This window comes from Enhydra lutris, unplaced genomic scaffold, assembly GCF_002288905.1.
Source record: "Enhydra lutris kenyoni isolate GAN:26980312 unplaced genomic scaffold, ASM228890v2 scaffoldscaffold22, whole genome shotgun sequence".
Lineage (NCBI taxonomy): Eukaryota > Metazoa > Chordata > Mammalia > Carnivora > Mustelidae > Enhydra > Enhydra lutris.
In genome coordinates this window covers 40,790,857-40,815,229 of record NW_019154106.1, presented here as the reverse complement: position 1 = coordinate 40,815,229, position 24,373 = coordinate 40,790,857, and the positions used below count along the sequence as shown (strand labels likewise).

The window sequence follows — 24,373 nt, the reverse complement described above, 5'->3', positions numbered from 1 at the left end:
AACTCCACATTTTGTTGCCATTTCCGGGTTTTCATGAAATGTGTGAAGATTGCGAAGCCCATCGTAGGACAAAAGGACTGACGCTTCAGCAGTTTTTTGGTTTTGATGTTCCTTCCGGAATTTGGTCTCATGTTGTCTGCTTCCTCTGGAACCCCGTTTCTTTCTCTGCCAGCAGCGAGGAAGCAGCTCCGCGGGCAGATTCTGGAAAGCCCGCTCTCCTTTGCCTCTTGTTCCTCCTGCTCACACCGTCCCCAGGTGACACCAAGATTCATGACATCCTTGCAGTGAGTTTTTGGAAACCCCTCTCTTTTTTCCTGAAAATCTCCCTCTATTCTAGAGAAAAGATCGAGAGAGACACAAGGTACCGCCAAAGCATTTATTGCCTCTCCCACCCCAGGTGTCAGAAATAGTAACGCATTTGTTATGGGTTAAACTGTTAATACTCTTCTTCCAAAAGTGTTTTCTAATTTTGGGTCAAGACTATGTCACTTCTGAAGAGAAATACTGCCTGGCCCCCAACAAGGGGATGATGGGGTCAAGGCTTCCCGTCTGGCAGGAGGACTCGGCAAGTGCGAAAGACTGGTGGAAATACACACACTTTTCACTCTTTCTTCTCCACTTGTTGTGTGAGGCCTCCAAACCCAATACCTGTAGGGCCAAAATTTTTGGCATAGCAAACTGTGAACGAGAAGGGGCGGGGTGGGTAAAAGGGAGAGAGAGAGATTTGGTTAGACCATCATCACGCTTCCTGGGGTCTGACACAGCCCTTCCAGCTCTGAGAGGCATCCTTGTGACACACGGATTCCCAACTTAACTTGGGAGTACGTTGAACTACACGGACTTTCAATCTGCTGATAAAGATTGCTGATACTTCTGGGCACTTAGGACTCAGCGTTCTCAGGCATTTTCTCATTTGAGTGAACGTAAAATGGCCCCTGCTTGCCTGCCAACCTGGTCCCCTCCTGCCTCTGCCTCCTTCCCGACACCCAGGCACACGGAACGACCCAGGGTCCCTGGAATGAACCGCAGTGCCCTGGCTTGGGTGCCGGTGCACGCACTGCTCCCCGTTCCTGGAATGTCCCCCACCAAAGCGCACATTCACCCTCCAAGACCAGAGGAGGCTTGTCTTCCAAGAAGCTTCCCCTAACGCCCAAGCTGCTCACTCGCCTCCGTGTGCTGCCGCACCGTGTGGCACTGGGGCTTTGTTCCCTTGGCATCACGGTTGTCTACGTGTCACTCGGTCAGCAGCACCACTTTAGGGGTTTTGGCCTGCGAATGCTAAGGACCCTCTGTGCCCTCCACTGTCGGGAGAAGGCACCTCCTGTGGGATAGTGCGTTCCTTCGAGTTCCATCTCCCCACGAGCAAAGCTTTGGCATCCTGCTCTCTTGATTAGGAATGGCCTCCCTCTGCCCCTTCCCATCACTCCTCTCACTCCATTCCACCACACGCACTTGGAGACCGAGGGACACCATTATTCTGTGCAAGGGTGGGGGAGCCCCACTGAGAAACTGTGGCTCTGGGGCTGAGGGGACAGTGCCTTGCCCCTAATGCGTCCCTCCCTTTTCTTAGCATCAGAAGAGAGCTAACCTCTCCAACTCTCCGCAAGACAAAGGGACCTTTGGAGGCATCTGGGGGTAGAGCAGGGAGGACAGGAAGAGAAACCTGTTCCTCAGTTCTGTCCCTGCGATCACTAAGTGATACGCAACATTAGAAAGAGAAACAGAGAAACGCCAGGAAGGAAGGAGATAGAGAGCAAGAGTGGGAGGGCGGGAAGGATATAGTATGTCTTGATGAACTAAAGAGAGGTCAGACTCTCTAAACTAATGAACTGTTATTTAGTCTAATGAACTAAAGAGAGTTCATTCTCCCTCAGTCACCCGTAACAACCTCTCAGGTAGGTAGAGGGTGTTTGGGTTTTCAGAAGGGAATGTGATGCTGTTTATTGAGGCCTGTGGCCTCTTCCAGGACCAGAGTCAGGACCTTGTTTCTCCATGTCCCCTCTCCCCGCAGGCTGTTTTGAACCACTGAGCATCTGTAAGCATCTGTTCTCCCCACCACATGCTCCAATGGAGAGGGCCAGAGCTGTGTCGGAGGGTGTGGAATTCTTTCCCTCTGGTGATTTTGCTCCCCATCCTGAGAGTCCAAACTGCCCAGGCTGAGCAACCGTGCCTCCTGGCAAACACAGGCCTCTGGGCTGGACACAACTTATCCTCTGAGAATCCTCCTTGGGAAAACATCTCATGAGAGTCCCTGGAACCACTCACCTTTGCAGTAAAGTTCCCCATCTTTGTCAGTGACGTTCGTGGACTCTAGACTCTTCCCACAGATGGCGCAGCGAAAACAGGTCTTGTGCCAAGGCTGAGGGGCGCAGAAGAGTGGGAGAGCTACGTTAGTGTGGGGGGCAGCACATTCTGTTTCCGTGTGAGAGCTCACCAGCAGCATATAAAGGAGTGCCACTATCTTAACCTCTCACACATCTCATTGACCCCAGAATAGTTTTTCCAGGGGTTCAGAGAAAATGGATTCGGCCAGCAATTCTCAGAACCCCTACAAATAAATTTATCAAAGTGATCACCGTGTGTATTCCTTCAGAACACACTAAATAGAAAAGGGCTTCCTCCTTTTAGAAGATCAAGGTATAAAGTACAGAGAAAGGAACTTGGAGGCACTGAATATGTTCATTTACACTGAATATAAAGTTAAAGAAGAAAAGAAGTGAAGAAAGAAGGCAATTAACCAGGAATTCAGCTTTGCTTGAACTCTGTGTGTTTCTCATGGAAGAGAGTCGCAGGGCTTGGATCTTCACAAGATGGCTTCCTTCCGCACGCCTGCCTGTCCCCCAGGCACAGCCTTGGGTTCTCATACATCTTCAAGGAGCCACTCTTAGGGTAGAGACTGCCCTCATATTTGAGATCAGACACTCTCCAGGGCCCTTGTTTCCACCCACCCCTCTCCATTTCAGTATAAATGGGTTTTTGTTTTCCTCCATCAGGCCCAAACCCTTCAGTGAATACCCTGAAACCAGAGCTTGTAGGGCAAGTGTGCGGTAATATCTCAGACATGGGGTGACTCCCCTAATTGTTAAGACCCTTGTGAACAAAGATGCCTCTCACTGCCATGAGGGGTCTGTTCTATCCATCTGTGGTGACTGAGTTACACAGTGATGACGGGCTCACAGGGCTGACACCTTTCTGGAAGGATTTTGGACACAGAAGGATAAGGGGCTCATGCACCTTTGTATCTCCAACCTTCTAGCTGGGTGCCTTCCGCCTAGTGGACTGAAACTTGTTGCATCAGATTGCACCAGTTCTAGTTTCCAAGGGCTCTGCCGAGTGGCAGCCACAGCCCAGGAAAGTGAGTGCGGATGGGTGGCTCCTAACATGGCTCCCGGGAGCAAAGGAGGATAAAGGGCCTGGCTCCCACCTGCGCACAGTTCCTACTCTCCTCTCTCATTCCTCCTGTGCAGATGAGTAAGTCCCATTTGGCTCACATGGCAGTCCTTACCTTGCCACCTCCCATCACCTTCTCAGCAGCATAGACTGACTTTCCGCATCGGGGACACTTCTCTGACTCTCCAAACTTTGCGGTGAACTTGGAAGGGTTGCTGGTGGTGGCCGAGCGTGCAGGCTTTGGGGACCTGGTGGGAACAGAAAAATGAATGAAACCTATAGACCTTGTTGGCAAAGGGGACTTAGCTGTGTGACCTTGTGTGAGTTACTTAACTTCTCTGTGCTTCAGACTCCTTCTCTGGAAAAGGGGACTAATCATGGTGCTTCCTCATAGGGTTGTTGGGAGGGGTTAATGAAGGGACATGACGAGAGCACCTAGAAGTCTGAGTGTCTCCTGGGAGGTAGTAAGGGCTAACAAACCTCGATCTCATTGGCTTAAATCTTTCCTTCCTCTCGTAAAGCCTTTAGCAAGGGTTCCACGTGCATTAGCTTGTGTTGTTGTTGTCATGTTAGCATTGCTGCCAGTGTTTAGATTTTTCTGTACCATCTCAAAGCCTGCTGGTCTGCTTTATGGAGTGAGCTGTGAAGATACTACAGAGCAAGATGGGATCTTGACGGTTGATCGTAAGCAAACCGCAGCCCAATATACTGATGTGTCCTTGTCACGGTTCAGGTTGTCATCCTGCCTCAAAAGGTGACCTTTCCCAGTGTGAGCAACATCTAAGAAGCACAGAAAACCCCCACCTCATTTCCATCTCTGTTGGTGTTTCCTTGTATATTTACCACTTGCATCTCATCATAACCTCTAAGACAGGCAGGGCTGGTTGGGGGAGAGCAAGGGTTCCAGGGGTACCAGCCCAAGGTCAGGCAGCTCATGACTGGTGGAGCTGGGATGAAACCCACGTCTGTGGACTCTTGTCCCTCTTGGTGTAGCATCATAAGGAAGCCCTAACAGAGAAGAGTAGGCTTCAAGCAACGTGTGGCCAAGAACGCAGTAGGTACCTGTCTTCACTAAACAGTGTTCAGTTGGGACTGAGTGATGAGAAAAATCCAAATGACTGGTCATACATCCCTGCACTACTTTCCCAGGCTCTATCATGGCCTAACCTCTTTGGAAGGGGCCAGATGACAGTTTAGATGATCTAACTCTGCTCTCTGGGGGAGGCCCTCCATGGGCCACTGTCTTGGGTGGCCCTTTCTGTCTAGTCCCACTGTGGAGCTGAGCCTGGACACCAGCTGGCCAGACAGCACTGTGGGCGAGTGTCTGTCGGTCTGTACTCGGTTCCAGGCTGGAAGGCAGCGTCATCATCAAGATCGTAGGCCAGCCTGGTAGATGGAGCTTGTACAGGGTGATAGCCCAGCTTCCCTTGATCACACCGGGGGAACATCAGCACTGTGTGGTCAGTGGGCAGCTAGGGGGGCCCACTGCCCTCCCTGCAGACCCACCCTCCCTGTGATGTGGACGTTAATCATCTTACAGCCCGAGGGAAGAAATCTTTCAGTAACAAGCACACAGCGAATGGCCACTGCTTCCCGGCCATATGTATGTGATTTACACCGAAACACTCAAAGAGGAAGAAGCGAGACTCCATGCAGTTTTGGCAAAGGTCAAACAATGGAAAAGCTGTACTTTCTGGGTTTCTCTTGACATGCAAACCAAGAGCCATGGTGTAAAAGTAATTGCTCTTTAGAAAGGCAGATAATTTGAAGAGAGTCTTAGGAGAGATGACACATTGTTAAAACTTGGTCAGACTGAGTATTCCTATTGTTGGCAAGTCAACAATCGAGTCCATTCTCCCACTTCCAGAAAATGTTGCTATGGGAACAGAATGAACTGTCCCGGTAGCTGGGGCTCTACTGGGCTGGGAGAAGCAGGGCAATAACTCACTGTTGGAACTGGAGGCCCAGATGTTCGCCTGTGTCCGTGCTGAGGCAGCCAGCGCCTTGTCCATACCCGATCCCCTTGGGGCCGTACCTGCGCCCATAGCAGACCTTACAGTAGATCTCGGACTCGTGAGCTGCAACCGTGGTGCTGTCGAGAGCCTTCCTGCAGGCCACTGCCGGGAAAGGGAGAGTCAGGGGGCTGGGGCCATGGTTCCTCCCTGCCTTTCCTGAAGCCCTGATGCCATGCTCAGGGCCAAGAGGCCCAGCGAGAGGGGCCCTCTGGCCAAGAGCACAGCTCTGATTCCTGACCCAGAGCATTCTGAGCTGTGGACCCCATGGCACCCCTGATTTCCCAGGTGAGGAAACTGGGAAGCAGAGAAGGGACAGAATGTGCTCAGTGGAGACCAGCTAGACAGAGGGGGAGGCCAGGATTGGAACGGGCTGTGTGGTCTTGGACCAGCTGAGAATATTGTCCCTGAATCCCAACAAGTTGAATCCCTGAGTGTCTCAGCCCAGATGACACCAGGAAAGTGTGTGTCTGCATGTGTGCGGGGGTGGGTAGGGGATAAGGCGCTGAGACTGGGAATGAGTTTATTTTCCCTTAATTATATCAGAATCAGGGTTGAGCAGTTTCTCTACTTACCATGGCCTTTGTTATGCAAGGAGACAGCTACCACTGAGGCTATTTTTCATCCAGTTCTGGAAGCAGGAGGTGGTGAAGGGGTAGACCTTCAGCTTATATTGGCTTAGCCCTGGGTCACTATATATTACCCAATATAAAGTATCCCCCATAATAGAAAGGATATAAGACAAGCCTCCATTTTCCAAAAAGAAAATATATAGAGAAGTTTTTTGGTTTGCTTTTTTCTTTTGCCAATTTGAAAAAATAAACTCTTTCCATCTAAAACTAATGATATACTATATGTTGGCTAATTGAATTAAAATTAAAAAAAAAGAGGGGCACTTGGGTGGCTCAGTGGGTTAAGCCTCTGCCTTCGGCTCAGGTCATGATCTCAGGGTCCTGGGATCGAGCCCCTCATAGGGCTCTCTGCTCAGCAGGGAGTCTGCTTCCCTCCCCCACCCCCACCTGCCTCTCTGCCTACTTATGATCTCTGTCTGTCAAATAAATAAATAAAATCTTTAAAAATAAAATAAACTTTCAAGGATATCAATGAAAGTGTTAAAACCTCCTAATATTTAATAATATTGATCAATAATAGGTTGATTTGGAGAGTTTCCTTTTTCAAACCTCCCACAAATTCAGGAAATGAGTGTATCCAAATTCTTTCTCTGCACCTTCACCATCAGGGTCTCCCTATCACTGGTGTCTTTTTGAGGCAGCAGACTCAGCTCTCCAGCTCCCTGCTTCTGTCTGCGTCTTTCAGGGCCAACCCTGTTTGTACTTGAGTGGGAGGCTGTCACCTGGAATTTGTATCTCAACCAGAACTTCCTATCAGCTCTATCAGCATCACATTTGAACAGCTTTAAAGAACATGTAGAGGGCACCTGGGTGGCTCAGTCAGTTAAGCGTCTGACTCTTGATTTTGGCTCAGGTCATGATCTCAGGGTTGTGGGATCGAGACCTGCATCAGGCTTGGTGCTTGCCGTGGAGTCTGCTTGTGATTCCCTCTCTCCCTCTGCCGCTAGCCCCACTGGCGCACTCTTTCCCTCTCAATAAATAAATAAAATCTTCTAAAGAACGTAGGATTTTTGTAACTTAGTAAGTTGCTGCATTGCTTTATAACAGTGATCCTTAAAGGTTGTTTATGGTCATACTCACTGCTTGTAATAGTGAGGACGTAGCCCCAAGAATGAATTAACATGTGCATTCATTTACTTACTTCCTTTTTTGTTTTTAAGCCATTCAAGTGACCTTCAAAGGCTGTCCAGCTTTGAATGAAGTTGTTGCAGGGTACTATGCCTTCCCCAAACTGTATTTTATTTAAAAACATAGTAACTGAATATGAGAGTGGGGAAGCACAAAGTTGTGGATGAGGGGCTGGTGGTTGTATGGATGGAGAAACGAGTCTATGGAAATTCATTGAACAATTATGTCAACGTTGTATGTGTTAAAAATTCCCTGTAAAACAAAAAATCGAGAGACTATCCTACAGCATGAGGTACTTCATAAGGCTTTGAAGACAAGGCAAACCCTTCTTATGAGGAATAATTTTTGGAGAAAAATGCCTTACATTTAAACATATATATTGCCTATCTCTACCCTTCTTGTTACTGTCAGTTGCAAGTCTCCAGAAAAGCATCTCCAGTATTCATTGATGTTCTAGACTCTGAGTTTCTTGAGGAAAGCACTTTTACTTTAATATCCTCAGAACATAGCATGGGGCCGGCCCAGAGTTAGTCTGCTGTGAACGTTTGTTGAATGAATGAGTGAGTGAGTGGATGAATGCACGCAGGCCCATGGGAATCATGGTCAGTGACTCGTCCACGATTCTCAGCATGTAAGTAGCAAAGCCGTGACTGGCCTCAGGGCCTCTGACTCCTGCTCCAGTCCATCCCTCCAGGACTGTGTATACCCCATCATGCCTGCGTCCTTCCTATAGCCACACCCCCTGGGGCCTGACTAGCTTCTGCACCCAGGTGCCTCCGCAGCTGCTCGCTGCTGTGTATGTGACGGGCGGTCAGTGCAAGATACACATCTATTTCTATCACTAATTACAAACAAAGAAGAATATAAAATACCCCATGAATGATGTATCTGTTGATTCCATGTAGAAATTATAATTTTTGGATATACTGAGTTAAATAAAATGTTTTAAAATTAATGTCACTTCTTTATACCTTTCTAAAAATATACCTACTAGAAACATTAAATGTATATGTGTAGTTTGCATGATATTTCCTTCGGACAACACTGGTAAGAAGGATTAAGGTTGTCTAGAAGTTTGGAGAACACCGGCCAGAGGACAAGCTAAGGTAGGCTCTGCTTTTCGGAATCCTACTCATGACAACTACAGGTTGGCCTGTAGACAGGCACGTCGTGGGATGGTAAAAGAGAAAAGCATGCTTCTCTCCAGGATCCTTCTGTCCACTCCCACAGAAATGTGTGCTGCTCGGATCCTCATCCCATCCGTGAGTTCTAAGGACAATATCAAAGCGTTAGAAGGGCTGTACCAGCAAATGCTCACATCCCTTCCATCACCGCTCTGTTGAACAGGGCATCTTCCTACCACTTGAGGAAGACAAGACACCCCTGACCATGGAAAGCTTCCCTACCATGTCCTGTTCTTATTTAGTAAAGTGGATCAGAGGAGAACAGAAGCCTGATCGGGAACCAGTTTTCATCTTGTGACAACATATATATGGTGGGTGCTGTGGTCTCCGTTTTATAGACGGGGAAAGTGAGGCTCACGATGGTGAAATCACTTGCTCAAGGTCACGCACTTCTTACATGGCACAGCCCAGACTCAAGCCCTAGTCATTTGTATTCTAATTCCAGGGGTCTTTCCATTACTCCTCAAGCCGCTTCTTCTTAAAGAGCACTAGGTGTTTTTGGACAAAAGCCAGAAGGTCATAGAAGGCACTCTTGAGCAATGACTTCTGGGTAGCTGGAATAATAATGTTGAATCTGATGGGTGTGTATGATGACTTAAAAATAATTACTCACTGGGCGGGGTGGTTCAGTCAGTTAAGCTTTGGACTCTTGATTTCTGCTCAGGTCATGATCTCGGGGTTGTGGGATTGAGCCCTGTGTCAGGGTCTGCCATGCTGGGCATGGAGCCTGCTTAATATTTATGCTTTCCCTCTCCCTCTGCCCCTCCCCACCTCAAAAAAATTACCCATTGCTAGAACCCAAGGCCTTAGTGAATCCACCAACCCAGACACTCAGAGCTGTGTATCCCCCGTTCTTCAGTGAGAACTTGGTTTGCCACGGAAGATAACAGATCATGGGAACTCCCGCAGCAGGTTAAACATTATTATTTCTGGCAGCTTAAGGACAAAGTGCCTCCAGTCCTTAAAGTTCTGTGTGAAACAGTTTGGGACAATGCGATGCTTTATGGCCACTGGGCTAGATCGTGGAGGTCGTGTGGGGAGCCACATGTGTGTGGGGGGTCTGCCAAATGTCCAGCAAACCTAACCCTTAAGCCAGACATACAGGAGCAAAGCAAGGAAGGTAGGTGGCCAAAGAGACTGTTCTCCTAGAACTGGACCAGCCATTGAAAACTCTAGAATGAAGTCATGTTGAACGGACTGAGGGTCTGAAGGTATAGGTTCTACTCCAGGCTCTGCTGCGGGTGTTTAGAGATGAGAAGTGATTTGTCCAAAGTCATGGGTCAGTCTGGGCCAGACTTCCAGATGGACCCTGGGATTTGTATTCCCCCCCAGTTTTGGCATTTGTGCATCTGTGTCCAGCTGATGATGGTAAAGATTCCCTTCTCAGATGATGGTAAAGATTCCCTTTGTCAGCCTACTGGTGCCCAGGCCCCAAACTCTTCCCTTCTGGACTGTTATAGAATCGGCTGCATTGCCCCTCGCCTGACGCAGGTTCTCTCTTTTGGAAAGACCAGTCACAGCCGGCTTGTGGGCCAGTGGGAACACTGGCCAGTGGGAACAACCGAGAGCCAGATCCATCCTGGCTCCAGATAAGCAATGGCTTCCTCTCTCTGCCAAGTCACACTTTGTAAATGTTGCTCCTGGGTCAAGGTTCTCAGCGCGGTGGCAGCAGCAGGCTAGCTTGTTCTGACTTTGCACAGCAGGGAAATGGCCTCCGAGCTGGGCAAGCAGTTGGCAAGAGGGTGCTCAGGAGAATACCATCCATTTAGGTGGGGCCCCAAAGTGATATTTCTGTTTTTTAAAAGTAAATTCCAAACCCATGCCCGATGTCGGGCTCGAACTCATGACCCTGAGATCAAGAGTCAGACACTTAACTGACTGAGCCACCCAGATGCTCCCAAAGTGATATTTCTATTAAGTTCCCAGGTGATGCTGCTGCTGTTGGTCCTCGGACCAGAGCCTGAGGACCACTGATATACAGTATCCGTGGCTAAATGTGAACTTTGAAATGCCCTCTGGATGCTATGGGGCCCTCATGCTGTTCACCCGACTCACTGCAGTGGAAGCAGGTCTTGTGGAAACTCCTTCCATTGCACTGGATTTCTTCTGCGTGGTAGACTGTCTTTTCGCAGGCGCCGCATTTTGCTCCTCCGCCCCAGTTCGGCATCTTGAAGACCTTCTGACCAAGGTCAAGTCTATCAGGATATAAAGGAAATATACCCTGAATGTATAACCTCAGGAGTGCACCAGTGCCTGGTAGTACTGTGGTCTAAAGACCAGATCCAGCCCCAGTGTGTTTGGTGGTTCGTGCACGCATGCATTCATGCGTTGAGCAAATACTTACTGTGTGTGCGTCTCTGAATGAGCTCGGACACTCAGATGCTTCTGAGCCAGTCACTTTACTACTTTAGGACTCAGTTTCCTCTTCTGTTAAATTTCAGTAGCACTTGCCCCTAGATACCTCTCAAGGTTCTTGGAAGGAATAGATGAGCTAATTTTGCATATATAAAATTATAAACAAATACTGAATATAATTTTTGTATCTGAAATTTTAAACATTCCAGCGGAAGTGGGGATAATCTATGAAAGTGGCATATCTTCTTACCTAGCTCAGTGCTTCTCAGATTGCATCAGATCTTGCTACTCTGCAGATGCTGGTTTGGTAGATGTGGGTGAGGCAGGGAATTCTGCATTCCTAACCGTCTCCAGGCAGTGCTAATGCTACTCGTAGGGGACCACCGTTTGGGCAGCAAAGCCTTAGCTAATCTTGCTGATAAAAATCTATGACAGATAAGCTCTCCCATTCAGATTTATTCCTCCTATCCCTTAGACCCAAGCAGTAAGCACTACGCTAGCTGAGTAGTCTGAACACCTGCCTTCCGCTCTCAGAGCTCCCGCCGGTGGCCGTGGGCAGTGAGATGAACTGCATGGCTTCTCTTATGTCTGTCTCCCCACCTGTGTTATGAAGAGAGTCGTTCTTTCCCTTGTGTGTATATAGCACCAAATGAAGGGACTTGGCAGAGCTCACGGTGCCAGGTGTGATCCCAGGAGCTGAGTGATAATGCCACGTGTCCTCCCACACCCTTCCAGGACATTCTGCTGCAAGGAGCGGCTGCTAGTCACAGTCCCAGGTCTTCATTGTCTCCTCCCCATAGCATTTGAGTGAGAGATACCAGACAAGGGCATCAAAAAACAACTTTCCCTTTCTTTCTGCATCTATGCATAAGTATGCATCCAGTTGTTAGTTTTCCCAGAGCAGAACTAAAATCAGCCATCCAGAGTCAGTGAAATTTCTGAAATCCTGCCAGCTCCGGGGGGCTGAATTTTCTCTGAGATCCTTTGGTTTCTAAGAAGGCTGGTATGTCATCTTGTCACTGACACCAGGCACTATCAGGCCCTTCCAAGTGGCTGCTTCTGACCTTCTCTTTCCCTTCTGGGAGGCCAGTCGCCTTCTTATAATAGTTGGCGATTAACGCTAAGCCCTCCTGGGTCAACAGTCCAGATTGTGCCTTCCAGCCTCACAACAAAGACAGATTTTGCTAAGAAACAGAAGGTAAATAGCAAACAGGCCACGAAACCTGATATCAGAACCAAAGGGAACATCTCTACCTAAATGTCCCTGTAAAGAGCTCTCCCATCTACAAAGAACAGCATGAGGTTAGCCCGGAACATCCTACCCTTCCTCTCATAGGAGCAGGCCCTTCTTTTTATTCAGTAAAATTTTAGAAAATACACTTTATACCTTTTTTTTAAAGGAAACATTTAGTGCATCTATTTCTGTAGTTCAGGTTTTTGGAGAAAAGAACAATGGATTTTGAAATGAAAGGCTGGGGATCAAGTCTACATGCCTTCGTTTACTACATATTTACTACCTACCTATCATGTGTCAGGCACTATACTAGGAACTTGGTGATGGATCAAGGGGAAGAAAACGTATAAAAATAAATAATTTGTGTCACCTAGAATGAGAAGACCACATTCTAGAGGAAGAAGCAGGAACCAGAATACCTCATACCAAAGAAGAACCTTATGAGAGCACCATGCAAACTCAAAGGAGAATATGGCTAACCACGTTTAGACTGGGGATGAAGGACATGAGTTGTTGGAGGAGTCCATGTGACCTTTTGTATGGTGAACAAGTTTACCAGATAGAGAAAAGGAGGAAGGACATTTCAGGTAGAGAAAAGAGCACACAGAAAGGCATATCTTAATATCTTCTAAAAGAGCCCAAATTGCTTATTTTTGACTCCATTAAAAATTTTAGGTCTCGGGCGCTTGGGTGGCTCAGTGGGTTAAAGCTTCTGCCTTCAGCTCAGGTCATGATCTCAGGGTCCTGGGATCGAGCCCCGCATCGGACTCTCTGCTCAGCTGGGAGCCTGCTTCCCCCACTCTCTCTCTTGGCCTGCCTCTCTGCCTACTTCTGATCTGTCAAATAAATAAATAAATAAATAAATAAAATCTTAAAAAAAAAATTTAGATCTCTACGGTTGGTATAGATCTTCAAGGGTTGACCAACCCCCTTATTTACAAACCAGGTAAGGCAAAAGAAATAAACATTTGGGAGTACTTTCTTAGCTAATTTCTTTTACTAAGATTCACCCTTCTCTGATTAAAAATGATACATTCTTTGGAAAAGAGTAGAATCACATAGCTTTTTGTTCATGTTCATTTTGATCCTGGATTGTAACATAATATAAAATAGAAGAGAAATGGAATACATATCCGGGAATGAGACAGTGATACTTGTGAAATTAATGAGATGGAAAATTTCAATGAAAACAAGCCTAGGTCACATTTCTTATCTCAAATCTTTGGTGGAAATCTCATTGGCATGTCCTGCAAGTTCATGGTAGCCAGAGACAGCCCTTGGGAGGATGTGGGCTGGCGCATTCACTAATTGCCCACACATAATACTTTTCAAAGTGAGGATAAGATTACAGGTAATACCTTCTTAAGAAGGTAATGGATCCTAGCACAGGTTATTTTTTTAAGTGATCATAAAATATCTGACATACATGTATTAGGACTTGAAACCCAGAATAGAAATCTGTAAGCATTTTACTAAACAGGTGCTGAGTTCCATTTTTAAAGTTGGAAATGTAGCTACGAAGATTAAACACAGAAGACATCTCTGATTTCTTCTTCCAGTGCTCAAAGGCCAAAAGGCAGAGGGTGTTGTAAAGCACCTCGGAAGACATGGGTCCTAGTCTTGACCTTGTGACCTTGAACTTGGATGACATATGATGGAACTGAAAGCAGTATTGAGCTAGTCACAGGAAAGGTATCGTTACCCCCTTTACTTCAGGTTATTCAAATAGCACCAATCTGCTAATTAAATCACTGTGATTTGAAAGCACATTTAAGTCCTGGCTCATAAATGTAACCTTTTCAGCCTCCCACATTGCTTTGGAATTCCTGTGTCTCAACACTCTGCTAACCAGGCCCAGAATGTGAGTTTATACTGGCAAGATACCAAGGGATGGGTCATTTGTTTATCAGCATTGCCTGGCACAGGCGAGGGTCATTGAAGGTAGGATGCTAAATATAGGCTTGCCTGTCACTCAGCCCCATCTGCCACCTGGGTCACAATCTCCATCATATCACCTGGCATTACTCCCCAGGGCCAGTCCCGGAGATGGCTGTGCTGTCACAGAAGAAGTCGAGGGTCAGGATTGAAATGGGGAACAGTCTGGGGTTCCTGAAGATAAGATAGATTGCAAGTTTTGCTACATTGGGTAGGAAGAGGGTGAGCTCCAGACTTTTAGCTACCCAGATCCCGGTGAGACCTGTGTCAGTTTCTTCATGAATAATACTGTGGGAACTGTTATACCAGGGATATGCCACAGTGTGCCCTGGGAAAAGCACTGGATCAGATGCAGGAGGCTGGAGTTCTAGCTCCATCCCACCTCCTCAAAGCTGTGTGATCTGGGGAAACCAGCAAAGCTCTCTGAACTTCAGGAACCTTTCTCTAAAATGGGCATGAGAGTCTCATCTGTTCCACTATTGCTGGGAGGATTGAAAGAGTTCAAGTACCTCAAATCCCTCTGTAAACCACCTAGTATTCTAAAATGTGTGAGCTAGGGCACCTGGGTGGTTCAGTTGGTTAAGCGACTGCCTTCAGCTCAGGTCATGCTCCCAGAGTCCAGGGATCGAGTCTGGCATCGGGCTTCCTGCTCAGCAGGGAGTCTGCTTCTCCCTCTGACCCTCTCCCCTCTCATGCATGCTCTCTCTCTCAAATAAATAAATAAAATCATCAAAAATAAAATGTGTGAGCTAATTAGATTTACAGTAACTCTGAACCGTCACATCTCAATTTGAACCTTTAAACGAGTAACCGCGCTATGCGTCTTGGCACCGTCTTCCTACTCCAGCACTCACCGTTCGTCTGTTATCAGCTGTGGATCTGAAAAGTGATCCTTAGAGTAGAAGTGGGTGGGGGAGACAAAATGGGCACCGAGTGACTCGGTTTCTTCTTGTAGGGGTCTGCTAAAGAATGTTGGAGGGAAGGGAACCTTAGGCCATGACTACGAGCGGAAACTATTAGTGACAATACCATTTCCGGCTCAGCGTGGGTTCATGTGGTCACCCTTTTAGAAGCTTGATTCTGCATAGGGAGTTAAATTGTCTACACTGGCTCAAGCCAAGATTTTGTATCATGGGAGCGTATATCTGGAATGTAAGCAATAATTATCAATCTAATAATATTACTAGTGAAGCTGAAGTGTGTGGTGTCCCTTCGGCCAGGCACTGTGGGTTAGCTCACTCTGTCTTCGAGGTAGACACTATTACAAAAGTTGCCTTTTGTAACTTTTGGGGAGATGGAGTCTTAGGGAGGTTATGTTGCCCATGGTCACATGGCGAGATAGGAATTTAGGTCTCTGACTCCAAAGCTGTGTTCTTATATTAACATTAGTGGGGCGTCTTGGTGTCTCAGATGGTTAAGTGTCTGCTTTCAGCTCGGGTCATGATCTTCAGGTCCTGGGATCGAGCCCCACATTGGGCTCCCAGGTCAGTGGGGAGCCTGCTTCTCCCCTACTTCTACCTCTCCCCCTGCTTGTGCTCTCTCTACCTCTGTCTCTCTCACTCAAGTGAATAAATAAAATCTTAAAAAAAGGAAACAAACAAAAATTAGCTACTCTTTATTGTTTCCTCCTTGTTGGTTGCTTTGTATGTACTATCTTTAATACAACAGCCCCACAGAGCAAATTTTGTCATCTCCATTTTGCAGAGGAGAAAACTGAGACTCAGAGAACTTGAGTGACTTATCTGAGATCACACAGCCAGCAAGCGGCAGGGCTGCAATTCAGACCCGAATGAAGCTCGTTCTATATCCCATGTCTCTGCTTCCAACACACTGGAGAGGGCATAGGGTCAGCACCTCCATGAACCAAACCTCCCAGCTGATGGGAACTGGAATCTGATTGACCCCATTGTCACTGCATGGGCCAGAGAGTACTCCTAGGTGGGAGTATCAGGGAACCTGAATTTAATTCAGTAAAATAAAAGCCTCTCTAAGAGTCATTGCCATTCAGACACGGAGAGAACTCCTTTGAGGCTGGAGAGTTCCCTTTCACCGTTGACTTTAGCCCAGCTGGGCATAGCTGCCCACGTGACTACAGTGTTGTGAAGCCCCTTCAAGGCTCCTTCAGGCCCTGAGACAGGTGTAGGGATCTGAACAGCAACTAGAGCCTCACCTTGCAGAAATGCTGCCCAGTGACAGTCCCCTCTCAATCACTGCCTCTTCTCTACTGTCTTAATCCAGGTAGATGAGATGGCATAGTGGAACAGCACAGGCTTTGCAAAGAACCCGACCAGGGCTCAAAAAAAGCTGTCTGCCGGACCTTGGACAAAATGCTCCAAATCTGTGAGCCCACTGTCCTGTTCTCATGCGTGTAAGGACAGACGAGAAGGCTTGTCTTCAGAGGTTTCCAGGTTAGAGAGGATCATTCTAATAGCTAAGGTACTACATATACAAATGCATAATACATGCCAGGTGTCTAATCATTTTGTTGCTTTCCTTATTACTATTGTTATTCTTACTATTATTATTTTATATCCAGCTTTTAAATCCATTTTCTTAAAACACGCAAATCTTTCCTTGCTTCTTCTCCGTGGCCCCTGTGGCTCAGACTGTGAACCCACTCTGTTTCTTAGCCTTTAGAGCGTGCTGCCCCGAGGCGCACATGCAGCCCGGCGGCGGGGAGAGCTCCCTCGGGGGTGGGGATCCGGGTGCCCGGTGCCAGACACGGCATGCCAGGCAAAGTCCTAAGCCTGTGCCCCAGGACAGCTGCTTCCTCGATTTAGCAGCCCTGGTGCCTAACACCAGCTGACCTCGCTGGCGATGGGGACATGGAAGGGATGCAGCCAGCCCGGGCAGAGTCCTCATGGCCCTGGGAGACCATGCCCTTCAGCTTCCCCGTGTGGGATACTCAAGGTCACCCACTGGCTTCGTCCTATGGTTTGAGCAGATGAATGAAGTCCCCTCTCTAGCGGCCCTTTCGCCAAGCCTGGGAAGCCGATGTTGCTTATTCCCAGCACAGAAGTAAGCCTGAGTGTTGGCTCTTGTCCCTTAGAACTCTGGGAAGACACACCTGCCCGAGACAAACCATAGCTGCGACACGCGGGTTACATTGCACCTTTTCTGAAATCACCTCTGACGTGTGGCCGAATTTGACTTTCAGAAACTCACTTTGCTCTATGTTGGCCCTTACACGTGTTTTTAAAGAGCACAGTGTGCCCTGGTTTAGATCCTGGCTCTGCCGCTTCCTGGCCACATGACCCCGAGTTAATTACTTTGCTACCTTGAGCTTTCGTTTCTTCCTCTGAAAAATGACTTCTCATGGGACTTTCTGCGACAGTGAAATAGCGTTCCATGCCTGCACAGGGCAGTAAACAGCCCACAAATCATATCAGCTCAATCCTTTCCCACCACGAGGTCCACGCTGAGGCTCAGAAAAGGCTCCTGCGCATGGCCCTTGTGACCCTCCCTGCCTCCCCTCCTGCTTTTCTCCACTGCGGCAAATAACTGTAGCTTTTCACGTTCGAGGCTGTCACACTTCTCTCTGGCCGCGAAGCCCGGCCCTGGCTACGGTACACCCAGACATCTGAGCAGCTTGCTTCTACCGGGAAGTCTGCCTGCCACGGGAGTTGTGTTTCCTGTGTAGTATATTCCCTGTCTGTGTCCTTCCTCTTATAAAGCAAATTAATCATTTCCTAACTCCCGGGCACTTTGTTATCCACCCTGACCTCTGGGCTTTCTTCATTACACTTGCACTTAGTAGGAAATCCTCCTACAGCCCACCGGCCTTGGCCCGGGGCCTTTTCTCAAAAGGCCCGCGTATTTGCACGGTCTTACGTGACTTTACAAAGTACTTCCTGTAGTCCGTCTCCTTGGATGCTAACAAATCCCTCGCAGATAGATGGCCTTAGCTTAATCTGACTGAGCAGAACATAGAAACTCAAGAGAAGTTAAATGATGTCCAGAACTGGGTTCTGAACCATCTCAGTAACAGATGCTATTTTCTTCTATTTCCTTCTTCAGATTCCCAAGATTCCTGAGTCTGTGTTCTTCCAAGATTCTGTCTCTACCTCTTTCAGGAGGATTATGGTGATTTGCCCGCTGAGTGATCACGTTCACTTTCCTCTCTTTCTCCCCGTCTCTGTCTCTGTATCTCTGTCTGTCTCCTTCCCCTGGCCCCTGGGTTCTTTCCTCTGTCTCTAATGGATGGCTTGTGTGCTTGGGCTGCCGAGCACCTGTCTGCCCGAGCAGAGGGAGCACCAGGCTCTGGGGGTAAACTGCCCTCTCTGACAATAGTAGGGCTCATTTTAATGACCAGCTTGATCAGAATGGAACCAAAACCAGGTCAGAAGAATTCCTTACATTTTCTGGGTCATACAGCAGTTTTCTATACTTTGTGATGACTTGGAGGTACCCAGCACTGAGATTTGGTCCCAATAGTGAACCAAGGACAAAGGCTCTCCCTGTTTCCCCACCCTCCCCTGCCTTGGTGCTGCCTGCCCGCCCCCCAACCCCAGCCCCAACATACAAGGTGGTCACCACAAGCTCATTCAGTTGGGTTGAATCACTGCAGAAAGGCAGAGTTCCTCAGACCTGTCACCCAACTCCTTCTTGGGGTTGTCACTGGCCCAGCTCAGGGATGGGAACAGAAATTAGAGGTGGCGGCTCTGATCTTTGGTCAGCATCTCCACTCAGACCATTGCTTAAAACCACTTCTCATTCATTCTCCGTCACACTCATGCCTGTCATTCAAATGCTTGACTGAAACCGGGAGGAAACGCTGGGAATCACCCCTCCCCCTCCACAGGGAATTCTCATCCCATGAAATAGAGTTTTAATGGATTTTTCAGTGTAGCAATGTCTTTTGGGGGAACTTTTTTGGGGGGGGGTTGATTTAATTTTAAGTTATTAGAAGCAAGCCTGTTGCTGTACATTCTTGGGATATAAAATCTATTTTAAACCAGCAAATTTCACTGAGCATTGCCCATGCGCAAGGCAGGTATGGTGAATGATAGAGACCTGTCCTTCACCGACACCTTCTGAATAGCACGATCTCTTGTAGTCTGAGCATTGGAAAGCTGGCTTCGGCGGTACTGTACACTTTGTAACTGTTTAGGACAATATCACCCTCACAGAGGAGACCTGAAGGCAGGAAGTTTTCCAGAGATCCACGTCCAGTCGTTATGTGGTAGTTCTAGGACTGGTATGGTGTTTTGATTAAGACACTGGGAAACATTCCAACATGGAAATAGTCTTAGGCCAAACATTATCCCTTACTCATTTCTCTGTGAGGTTCCCTTGAACCCCCAAATACTCATTCCCCCTTTTAGAAGTTCTGTTAAACAACTGTGGGTCCACAGCAGAACAGCTTGAGCCCTCCTCACACAGAACCAGCGTGGACACTGGCACCTGGGACGCAAAACACACCCTTAACTCTACAGGACTCTTCTGAATCCCACCCAGCCACCCAGCCAGCCTACCTCCAGCCCAAGTGTCTGTGTTGCTCCACGTACCTGCCTGTGCGGTCTCTGTCGGCTCAACTGAGTATGGGGGCTCTCGTCCTCTTTAAATACATGGAGGCCGTCCCCAGCATTGGTCTGTGGAGGGAAGGGTGGGAGGGAGGCCGAGGGGAGAGGGTGAATGAGACATGAGTAACACAACTGCTATCAGAGGCTTAAAATAGCCTGTGACCAAAGCCCTGAGTTTTGTCCCCCTCACACCAGCTGTGAGCCCTTAGAGGACAATATTGCTTGGGTTCTGTTTTAATTGCCAGCTGCCCATGGCACTAAAGGATCAATTTGTGGAATGTAAATTTCTGATCAAGTGGTTGGAACAGCGAAGAAGGATTTTCTATTGAAAATCATTTTTCCAGGCTCCTACTCCCCTGACCTTCCTGGAAATCAATGCAGGGTACCTGCAGATGAATCATGAACCATATCTGGGAGGCCTCTGGAACTCTGAGACACAGGTCACGACACTCATGAAGAGAACTCAGGGCTAAAAATAAGAGTGATGGGTGTCTGAAATGATACTTAGATAATCTCTCCAAAGAAGCTTGGAGGAAAAACGTCAGCTAATCATCAGGGTCCTGGCCCTCCATGGCCGGCCATCCTATGAAGAAAAGTCTTCTCTCAAAGGTTTTGAATTGCTGCATTCATCATCTTTTTCTACTTAAATAAGCCTCTATGAAACCAGGTTTTCTTTGGAGGCCCAATTTCTCTTTGCCTGATGTGTACATAATTTTGGTTTTTTCATATTTTTGGCTTTGATCAAGCATCAAGGACACATATGAATTATAGAATTTGATAGGTGACAAGAAGTTCGGGATTTAAGAAACTTATTCTTCATGTTGTCCCTGAGGAAACTGAGGCACCTAACTTGCCCAGGCCAGGTTCTAGGCAGGTTGGTGGGGTCCAGATTGAAATCCAGGCCATCCACCTCTCAGGCAAAGGCACTTGATACTCTAGCATTAACCTGGACGTTGAGGTTAGGTGTAGGTGGTATCCAACCAAGAGGTGTGTGAAATCCAGCCCTCCAAATCAGCCGTATTAGCCCTTCAGTTACATGCTCACAAAGCAGTTGGTTGTGTGATTGAATATTTCCCCGTAAGGAAGGTTGGGGTAATTTTGTAAATATGGACACAGCACAACCCCATATGAGATGTCCTTGACTACATTTATGTGTAGAAGTATTCATCATAGAAATGGGGAAAGGGCAAGCATTCCAAAATGTTAAAGTTAGAAGGAATTTTAGAAGTCTTCGAAGATAGCAGCTTACAAACATTTGTAGGTTTTTAAGAATAATAATACTTTTTCTAGAGATAATCTTAAATGGAACATCAATATATAAAGCAGATAAAAGAACTTCTTTGCTTGAAATAAGTAGGTGGTCTTAAAGTCTCACTCACATAACTTTTCCCTGAATCCCCTAAGGTGGCTTCTAAAATACTTCTTTGGTGGGGCGCCTGGGTGGTTCAGTTGGTTGGGCAACTGACTCTTGATTTCAGCTCAGGTCATAATGTTGGGGTCCTGGGATTGAGCCCCATGATGGGCTCCCTGTTTTGTGGAGAGTTTGCTTGTTTCCCTCTCCCTCTGCCCCTTCCCCTGCTCACTCTGTCTTTCTCTCTCAAGTGAATAAATAAGTCTTTAAAAAAATAAATAAAATACTTCTTTGTGGATGCCTGGTTGGCTCAATCAGTAGAGCATGAGACTCTTGATATTGGGGTTGTGAGATTGAACCCCATGTTGGGTGCAGAGATTATTTAAAAATAAAATCTAAAATATGTAATACATACATACATACATACATACATACACATAAAATACTTGTTTGGGCAAAATTTAAAAGTCACAAGTGTGGCCCACCACTTTCATTTTATAGATACAGATATTAAGGGCCAAAGGAGGGATCTGTCTGTTCAAAGTGAAATGTAATATATATAGTCAAATTATTTCCAGAGCCAGAAAATCTGGGATCGAGGCTAATGCTTCTGACCCTTAAATAAAATATTTTTAGTTACATAAATAACACAGGAATGCATGTTTATTGTGAAAGACTAAACAAAAAGGATGTACTTAAGGTAAAATGTAAAAGTGTCCTCCCACAATCCTCCTTTTTATCCCCCAGAGTTAATGACTGACAGTATTTTTCATTTTACCTAATTTGAGTCATCTTTTAAAAGGAGATTTTAGCCCATTCACATTTATTGTGATTTTTGGAGAATATAGACTTATCCCCTTAATCTTCTTTTATGTTTTATTTCTATAATGTTACTTTTATTTCTGCTCTATTCTGCTTTTTTCCAATGAGATGAGAAACTTATAAGAACCTCATCACACTTTCACTATCACCACCTTGCCCTCTCCCTTCACATGGGTCTTGTGTTTACATATCTGCCTACCACATCCCGTGTGTAAATCATTTGGGATTTTACTTCCAGGTTGTAATTAGTTTTGATCATTATGCATCAGTAGTTGTTTAAATCTAGTTATAAATATTGCTGCTTTCTTCATTCAACTACTGTTTCTTGCATATTTTTTTGTATCCTCCATTTTTAATTCTATGAGTATATGTGTGATAGAATGCATTCTTGATTAATTCATTGAGGAAATCTGTTGTAAATTAAGTAAATTCTCACCTAATTTAAAAGCCCTTTGTATTGGATTGCTAGAACTGCTTTAAGAAATACTCTACACTGGGTGGCTTCAACAACAGATAATTTATTTTTTCACAGTTCTGGAGGCTTGAAGTCCAAGATCAAGGTGTCAGCGGGGTTGCTTTCTTCTGAGATCTCTCCTTTTGGGTTGTAGATGGTCATCTTCTCCACATGTACCCATGGTCTCCCCCCGTGTGTGTCTGTGTCCCAATCTCCTCTTCGTATAAGGACACCAATCATATTTGACAAGGGCACACTCATACAATCTCATTTTATTTTTAAATGCTCTACCTTCAAATATAGTCATAGACTGAAGTACTGGAGGTTAGGACTTCAACATAGGAATTTGGAGACATAATTCATCCTTATGCTTCAATGCTAATTCAGCAACCTCTAGAGTTGTACTGTACAATATAGTAGCCCATAGTCACATGGGGCTATTTAAATTGAAATTATTTTTATTTTTTAAAAAGATTTAAAAAAATTTATTCATTTGAGAGAAAGAGAGCTTGAGTGGAGTGGGTGGGGAGGGGAAAGTGAGAGGGAGAAGCAGACTCCTGCCGAGCAGGGAGCTGGACATGAGGCTCGATCCCAGGACCCTGGGATCATGACCTAAGCCAAAGGTAGTTACTTAACTGACTGAGCCACGCAGGTACCCCTAAATTGAAATTAATTAAGATGAAATTAGCAGTTGAGTTCCTCAGTCACAGTATCCATGTTTCTAATGCTCAATACCCATATGTGGCATAGATATAACATGTTTCCCTCATTGTAGAAGTTCGACTGGATAGCAGTGCTCTGCAGTTTCTTCATCTGAAAAATGAAGCACATTTCTCTTGCATTCTGCGAAGAATAGATAATGTGAAGCCTGTGTTGGACAGGTACCAGGGCGCTCGGTCAATACTACCTGAATGTTAACTCAGTAGTAATATTAGGACTAAGACCTGCTGTCCCCACCCCCTTGTTCCCCCAGAATAGCCATAGATGAGTAACCCTCTGTGAAACCTAGGACATGAAGACAACCGGGCAAGAGTGAGGTGGGACAATGGGGACAATATTAAACACATGCCTTAAACCACTACCTTTATACCCCAAATCGGAATAAACGTTATTCTATTTAATCCTCTCAACAACTTTGTAAAGAGGGGCGCCTGGGTGGCTCAGTGGGTTAAAACCTCTGCCTTTAGCTCAGGTCATGATCTCAGGGTCCTGGAATCGAGTCCCCGTATCGGGCTCTCTGCTCAGCAGGGAGGCTGCTTCCCTTCCTCTCTCTCTCTGCCTGCCTCTCTGCCTACTTGTGATCTCTCTCTCTGTCAAATAAATAAATAAAATCAAATTAAAAAAGCTTTGTAAAGAAGGTATTATTATACCCATTGTCTGAGTGAGGAATGAAGTAAATGCAGCTCATGAAAGCTCAGTGACTCCTCCAAAGCTGCACAGTTGGGTCAACAACGAGTCAATGGCAATGTCAGGACTAGAATCTACTGCTTCCTGCTCTTCTTTGCTCTAGAATAACTAAAAGCTGGTAAGTCATGGGGAAATACAGATCACTAAGGTAACAGGGAAATTTAAACCCAGATCTAACTCAAAAACCCTTCTACAATAGTGATTCCCAAATCTGTTTGCTCTCGGCCCCTCAGTAAACAAGTTTGAGCAACACACACGTGCATATACACACACTCATAAATAAATACGCATATGTGTGCACATGTGTGTATTTATAAATTATTAACTACATTACTGTAATAATGTGTACTTATGAAACATATCACAGAATACACACTAAAAAAAGATAATAATTAATGTAATAAAAGCCCTGATTCTTTTTCTCATATTCCAGTATTATTTTGCATGTTCCCAGGCCTGCCTTCCACTTCGGGAGCCCCTGCTCTGAACCATGCCACACAAAGAGAGAATATACTGTGGAAGAAATTATAGGCCTGGGAGTCTCCGCTTTCATCTGCTTCATCCAAACTACTCTGAAAAGAAACATAATTGGACCATAATGTATTCAATGTCATCCACATTCTTGGAGTAACTAGGGCTTTTCACTATTTCTATGCACCAGTGGTCTGACATTTGTCATTGGTTCTTATTTCAAAGAGAATTAATTTTAAACTACCATTCAAAAGCTGCTCCTGGCCATGTGTCCCATCCGTGAAAGGCAAAGAAATGCACAAAGCAACACTTGAGCGTGTCAAAATGGTGTCTTTTTTTTCCCAAGAGAGGAAAAAAAATATTATCATCTTCACTGAAATGAAGTGAGATGTAGTGAAACAAATATTTGATTTACTTGTATCACCCAGATTTTTTTTTATTGGTCTTCTTGTTTTTATAGTCATTTATCACTTGCT

General features: G+C 46.1%; 1 protein-coding gene across 1 annotated transcript; it reads right to left on the bottom strand.

Moving 5' to 3' along the window:
• Positions 1-364: 364 nt before the first annotated feature.
• On the bottom strand, positions 365-19,488 carry LOC111149622 (cysteine and glycine rich protein 3). The gene is made up of 6 exons (XM_022506785.1): positions 19,378-19,488; positions 10,402-10,541; positions 5,339-5,507; positions 3,506-3,638; positions 2,266-2,359; positions 365-678 (listed from the first exon to the last, which is right to left on the bottom strand). Exons 2-6 carry the CDS (start codon positions 10,511-10,513, stop codon positions 602-604), a joined length of 585 nt encoding a protein of 194 aa, XP_022362493.1. The 5' UTR covers positions 10,514-10,541; positions 19,378-19,488; the 3' UTR covers positions 365-601.
• Between the last annotated feature and the right edge of the window lie 4,885 nt (positions 19,489-24,373).